General features: G+C 40.0%; 1 protein-coding gene across 6 annotated transcripts in view; it reads right to left on the reverse strand.

The window, feature by feature from the left end:
- The window catches only part of CDX1 (caudal type homeobox 1), a 76,656-nt gene extending 71,073 nt beyond the window's left edge, over nucleotides 1-5,583 (reverse strand). For 2 of the 6 annotated variants that reach the window (XM_069763581.1, XM_069763580.1), the window contains exons 1-2: nucleotides 4,696-5,583; nucleotides 1,490-1,540 (exon numbers count right to left, since the gene is read on the reverse strand). In XM_069763581.1, coding sequence (XP_069619682.1) covers nucleotides 1,490-1,540; nucleotides 4,696-5,128 — 484 coding nt within the window. In that variant the 5' untranslated portion in view covers nucleotides 5,129-5,583. The remainder of the gene's footprint in view (nucleotides 1-1,489; nucleotides 1,541-4,695) is intronic. The other 4 variants (XM_069763583.1, XM_069763584.1, XM_069763586.1 and 1 more) reach the window with 4 other exon arrangements.
- Between the last annotated feature and the right edge of the window lie 1,529 nt (nucleotides 5,584-7,112).

Here is a 7,112-nt window from a genome sequence, read left to right on the forward strand (position 1 = left end):
GGGAGCATCTTACTGAGTAGATGGAAGCTGTACAGGGGGGAGACTCGGGACATTATTAAATGTGAAATGGGCATTTATTGTTATAGAGACAGATTGGTTATTTTTACTGTCAAAGGGGCACATAATTACTTTCCAAGGGGCAAAACGTAGGCACTGTTTTCTAGGGCACTTGTACACAGCATTACTATATTGTAGAGGGTTGTTTTACCATCTAGAGGCACACAGTAACACACAGCAGGTGCAGTAATAGGGACACATACGGCAGCTGCGGCTCAGCATTGGGGTATCAGCAGGATGAGGAGTTTGTGCAAGTTGGGAATAGATGGGACAGTGCTTGAAATGTGAGAAGTCAGATGTGTCTTTGTTGTAATCTCTGCAGACGAGTCCTGGGTGGTGAAGTTGTCATGCCGGTCTGGGCCAGATGGAAAAAATGGGAAAAGTGAATGACTCCACCAGAAAGAACGTCAGCTATAAGTCACCATCTATAACTGTGCTGTAATCTCTTATGTGTTCTGCAGGACTGGTATCTACCACTATATGGTCATCGTATGGTGGTAATATCAGTGTTGGTCTTTGTATAGAGATTATTTTCAGTAACAGCACGGTCATCTGCTGAGGTTCTTCTACATTCACTATTAGTTTACGCCACCATACTTCTAATCAAGATTACCTGGTTAGGGGCCCACGCAGAAGTTTTGCCAAACCGAACCAAAACCCTTAGCTACGCCTCTGTGTAAGGTTAATGCTACTGTGTATCATACTAATATGTAAAATAACACTAACAAATGGAACAAAAGCACATTTCTGGCTTAAGGTGAATTTTTATGATTTTTTTTTTACTATGCAATTAAAGCAAATTCAGTCAATAAAAAAGTCAAAATACCGACGAACGAAAACAATGAAATCTGGCCATACACTTAATGTATCATAACTGTAATGAGATCCAAGATTTTATCATGTTGGATGTTTTGATTGTCAGGAAGATAAGTGGCGCCTGAGATGTCTGTTTTCCGCTTATCGTGATCCAGGGCAATTGTATGTTTATGAGCGAGTTGGGAAACATAGTTTGTTCAGCCAAATGCAATAACTGGCCAATGATCTCTGCCTTCTGAACTTCCAAAATAACGATTCGTCTAGCATTGTGGGGTGCAAAGGGGGCAAGAAAGGGGCAGCACTGAGATGTAAGGCGTACTGCCATCAAACTTCTTCAAAAAGTACTAAGGCGTTATTTTTTAATAAAAGCAATTGTCTCTAGAATATATATTCTGGAGGAAATATATAGATTTCTAAGTGCTTCCATAGTTTAGAGTTAACGCATGGTCGTAATTTTTTTCAAACATTGTTATACCCCTGAATTGCAAAATGGCCGTAGATAATGCCAGTGTTATTCAACAATAAAACCACAATTCACATACGGTACTTATTGGACAGGACCAAATATACAGTAAATTCTATGGATTAAGTGTTCCCGAACCATTTAGGTACTCACTTGTCTCTGCTGGCCAGACCATGTTTGCTGCCAGTAAATGTAAAGGACTATCTATAAAAATGACACATATTTTAGATAACATGAAGTTTTTACAGCTGCTATGGTCGCCAACTATATTGCGCTTTACCACATCCATTTTCAGGAGCTTACACAACCCCTTTACATATTTTCTGTTAAATGGGAGGCTTGAGTGGATGACACCCCATAAAACCCTTCATTTGCCCTGTTTGCTAAAACCATGACACCCCATAAAACCCTTCATTTGCCCTGTTTGCAAAAACCAGAGGTCCAAAGAGTATCTGTGCTCCGAAGAGTCTAGCTCATTAATCATAAACCACGTTGACTTATTTATGATGCTGGCTTATATAGCCCTAATATATTTGGCAGAGTTTTAAAGATATTGTCATCACTGTTCCTATAACCTAAATTCACTATCAGTATGTCTTAGGGGTGTACGAGGAAACCTGAGAACACCCAAGCAAACATGGTGAGTACATTCAAACTCCTTGCAGAGGTTGTCCTTGGTGGGATTTGAACCCAGGACTGCAGCATTGCAAAGAACCAATTAACCAATGAGTCACGGTGCTGCCCATAAATTCCCTGAATAATTTGCAGCTTTCAAAGATTGCTGATTTGACTGGGTGGTGGGACCCCAGTAATGTGCTCAGTGGTCAAAGGAGCCAATTTTATGTTTTGGGGTGAAGTTGTCCAAAAATAAAACCCATTCAAGATATTGTACAACATATTTTGTCATAGATGTGGAAGGTGCAACCTTAAACAATGACCTCATATTTGTCCACTGGTTTGGTACAATTTTGTTAGAACAATAAGACCAACCAATCGCATATGCTCAAATTATACATGTAAGGTTATCAACGGCCAAACCTACCGATTCTGATGGAACTGGCTGACCATCTAAAGTGTATTGGGGCGTCCTGAATATCCCTCGACAGATGATGTTTGGGGAGAGAAGTACTACTCTAGTTAAATTATATTCCCAAATCCTTTTGTTCCTGCAGGAGATAAGCTGTCGAAAGAATTATATGGCAGAAGAATATTCCCCTCACCACCGCACATTGATAACCAACTGGAGCGTGCATGTCTAGGGGGGCATCGGGGGAAATAGCGGTTGCCTGACTTATTTAAGGCGCACCTTCAGCCTCAACGACTTCCGCATACGAATTAGATAAAAGTTGGCCTAAGCTACTGATTTTGGTGGGATTGACAGACCATCTGATGAGTATGGGGGCCTCCTGAATCTCAGCTGAGACAAGAATTCATAGCGTTGAACTTCAACGACCATTCGTTTCGGTCAACTCAGATGAGACATGGCCAGAAAAGTGTGGTAGTGACTCTCTCAGAGGACTCCGAGTGTTCCTCTGATTGGTCAAGTCATGAGAGACAGCTATCATTCCAAAAAATTGTTCAGCCAATAGCTATATAATGTGTACTGGGACCATTAATCAAAGGGTGCAGTCAAAAGGCCGTATAAATCGGAGATCACAATGCAATGCTTCGACTGACTGTGGCTCTCCCGACCCAAGTGTGACAGCTGCATTGAAATACACGAAGCTGTCAGTCTCGGGTCAGGAGAGCCGCCGGCCAGTCCGGGCAGTGTTCCAGTCTCCATCCGACTGTAAAATAACAGTAAAAATTTGTATACATTAATGCATTAACTCTTTCTATAAATCCTAAAAATAAAAAAGACCTCCCATAATAAATGTCAATGGAGACTAATTAATGTGATATTCTTTCATAACAATTTGCTTTTATTTATTTTTTTACGCATACTGGATTTGGGGATTTTTTTTGTATTTATACATTTTAATATTTTGCTTTTAAGCATTACCATTCTATAAAAGGCCCAGATGTAATTGATGAAACACTGAGTAATTATTTTTAATGAGCTAAATTATCAACAAGCTTAGAGGTTTGTATTTTGCTCAAAATTGCATAAAACAACAATCACGACATTATCCAGAGAGAATATAGAAAATAGCTCAGTATAAGAGGAGAGCAGTCAGGATAAGGAACAGGGGACCCTACATAATGTAGATATTGTGTGATTAAAAAATATATATATATTGCAAACAATTATGTACGCGGTCTCGGTGGCTAGACTTGCAGCGCTGGGGTCCTGGGTTCAAATCCCACCAAAGACAACATCTATAAGGAGTTTGTATGTTCTCCCCGTGTTTGCGTGGGTTTCCTCTGGGTTCTCCAGTTTCCTCCCACACTCCAAAGACATACTGATTGGAAATTTAGATTATGGGGCCCAAGTAATGATGATGATGTCTATAAATCGATGTGGAAATTATTGAAGCCGTATAAGTGAATGAAGACAGTGATGATAATGTCTCTAAAGCGCTGTGGAATATGATGGCGCTATATGAATAATAAACAAAATTCACTAATGACATCTAATCATTAGACGTCTTAAACTTATTTTCAGCTGTCAAAAGATGTGCCTAATTTATCAAAAGCACTCTGTGAAATTCTAAAATTTGATGGCGGAGGCCAATAGTTATTTTGCATAAATTAAATATCAGTTACATGCACCCATAAGTCTGAACATGGCTCACGGGGTCATTCTTCTTTTCTAGCAAGTGTTTAATAATTCCGTCTAAAGGGCTTGGCACTAGAATTTCTGACAAATAGCTGGAGCGACCACCTTAGTAAATGATGACTATATATATATATATATATATATATATATATATATATATATATATACACACACACAGTATGTGTATATATATATATATGTATATATATATATATATATATATACACACTCACAAATCTACAAGAAATTGGCAGATTTGGTGAGTCTATGCTAGACACAAAACCAATACACTAAGACATAATAGTAATGATAAAATATATATTTTTTTCCCTTTTTGATATATATAACAGAAATAAGCAGCTATTCAATACAACAAGGTTAGATATAAAATGGATTTTTATTGGCGAATAATGGTGACATTTCGGTCCCCATGAGGACCTTTTTGAAGCATTGGCACCCATTAATCTTTGCTGGTGCTGCACACATACATATATATATATATATATTTATATACTGTATATATACATATACATATATATGTATATACTGTATTCTCAAAAATGTATAGCCATCGGCCACCGACATTTATAACAACACCATCCACCTTCTATCCAGATAATTATTATTACATTGAACTCACCATTACTGGGGTTACTTTGCGGCACTCCACTCCGCCTCATCCATTCGTAAGGATTGCGCCTCTGTGTATTAGGTGACAAAGGAGGCGCAGTGCTGTTCATAGATGGTGGCAAAAGTCCAGAGCCTGGTGGTTGAACAGGGTTAAATTCAGGTGGGCTGAATCCAATCTGTCCTGGGTTGGCAGAAGATGCTGGTGGTCCTGGTCCGTAAGAATGCCAGTCATCTCTGCTGGGGGCATAGGGCGAACTCCAAGTGCCACCTGGTTGCCCATGATGTGGATCGCTGTTAATCCCAGGGACATGATGATAGCTGGCAAAATCAGAATACTGAGGAGGAGCAGGAACATAATTTTGGGGGTTGAGATTCAGACCAGGATGCCTAACAGGGTTGGGGTACATATTGCTGTCCTTATCCAAAAGATAACCGACGTACATTTTCCAAGATTAGTCCAGTGCACATAATGTGCCTTCCAGCTGTATCATGAGAGTTTTCTTCTCAACTCTGCTCTACTTCTTCCTGGTTGACTGTTGTTCCCTTCACCTTCTTTGGCAGCTCACTAGTAATCACTTTGATAGGCACCTCCCTGTCTAAACCCTTTTATTGGGCCAGTAGGCCTACTATTTGCATTGAAAGACAGCTTTGCATTTCAAAGGGACTCAAGTGCAAGAATCAAAGTGGAAGCCACTAGGTGAATTCAAATAGTACAAATTGCTTCACAGATAGTCACGATGTGTGTCAGTGTGTGTGTCTCCAGAAAAAAAAAAAATCATCCCAAGGACAATACTCCAAGCTCAATTAACAAACCAAAGCACTCGAAATCCAAGTCAAACACTAAAAAGTTTTTACTATGTTAAACTTACAAATCTTCCAGAGTTCACCGGGACTAGATAAGTCGTATACAGAAGTACAGGTGAATGCTGCCCTTGAAATACCAGCTCCGATGTCAAAAGGAAGTTGTAAATTGTACATGGCGACTTCTGAAAAGTCACGCGGAACATATTGCGGGATCACTTTGTGGCTTCTTAAACCTTCGAGTTTCGTTGGTCACAATTTTATTTTTTTTTAATCTTATCTGGCTCATGTCAGATCAGCTTTGTACATTCAGTCTTAGAATTGTATGTGGATGGGGTGAGTTCCAGTACATCCATGGCAGATTAGTGTTGTTTATGTAATGGGTCTTGCACTGAAGCGGCCAAAGGTTATAGTACGTAGAGGATTATAAGTATAATCCGCCAAACATTTGTCACTCTCTTGTCATGGTATTCAAACTCAGACCCATCTACTTTCATATGGATAAGCTGCAATACCAGACATGGCCTGTGGACAAGAATGGCGCTGTTTCTGGTCTTTCATTTTGAAGACTTTTTGGGCCAGAAGGACCTGTAATTTGATAGGAATTGTCCAAAACCCGACCTATAGATGGATATTGGTTTAGGAATGACAGCAGATTAATGTGATGAACCTTCATCAACTATAATGACTATATACAATCTAGTGGTGTAATCCAATCCATGTATCTGTCATTCAATCTGGTCCACAAACCCATAGTCCAGTCCATTTACTTGTTATTTGCTTCAGTCCATGTATCTTTACTAGTCAGTGCCATGTTGATATCCAGTCCATATGCTTTGTAGCCCAAGTACCTCACTCTATTCCACACACCTAGGGTTTAATCCACTCCATGTATATGTAGCTCAGGCCGCCCATGACCGTATTGTTCTCTTCAGTCCATACAACTGTAATTCAGCCAAGTCCATATAGCTGTGGCTCATTCTAGTCTATGCACGCACCTGGGGTTCAACGTTTCCATGCACCTATGGTTCAGTCCAGTCAAAATATGAATAGTTCAGTTCAGTCCATACACCTGTTGCCCTGTCCAGTTTATGTTCCCACGGTTTAGTGCAATCCAGGCCATTTACCTCTGGTTCACTCCACTTCATGCACCTGTAGTTCAGTCCAGTCCATATACCTGTTGCCCTGTCCAGTCCATGTGCCGATGGTTCACTCCACTTCATCCATCTGTAATTCAGTCCAGTTTGTCTCTCTATTGTTCAGTCCATTCACCTGTGATTCAGTAAAGTCCATACTCCTGTGGTTCAGTAAAGTCCATACATTTATGGGTCACTAAAGTCCATACACTTATGGGTCAATAAAGTCCATACACTTAGGGGCCAGTAAAGTCCATACACTTAAGGGCCAGTAAAGTCCATACACTTATAGGTCAGTAAAGTCCATACACTTATGGGTCAGTAAAGTCCATACACCTGTGGTTCACTAAAGTCCATACACTTATAGGTCCGCAAAGTCCATACACTTATGGGTCAGTAAAGTCCATACACTTATGGGTCAGTAAAGTCCATACACTTATGGGTCAGTAAAGTCCATACACCTGTGGTTCACTAAAGTCCATACACTTAT

The sequence above is a fragment of the Ranitomeya imitator genome, chromosome 4, assembly GCF_032444005.1.
Source record: "Ranitomeya imitator isolate aRanImi1 chromosome 4, aRanImi1.pri, whole genome shotgun sequence".
Classification (NCBI taxonomy): Eukaryota; Metazoa; Chordata; class Amphibia; order Anura; family Dendrobatidae; genus Ranitomeya; species Ranitomeya imitator.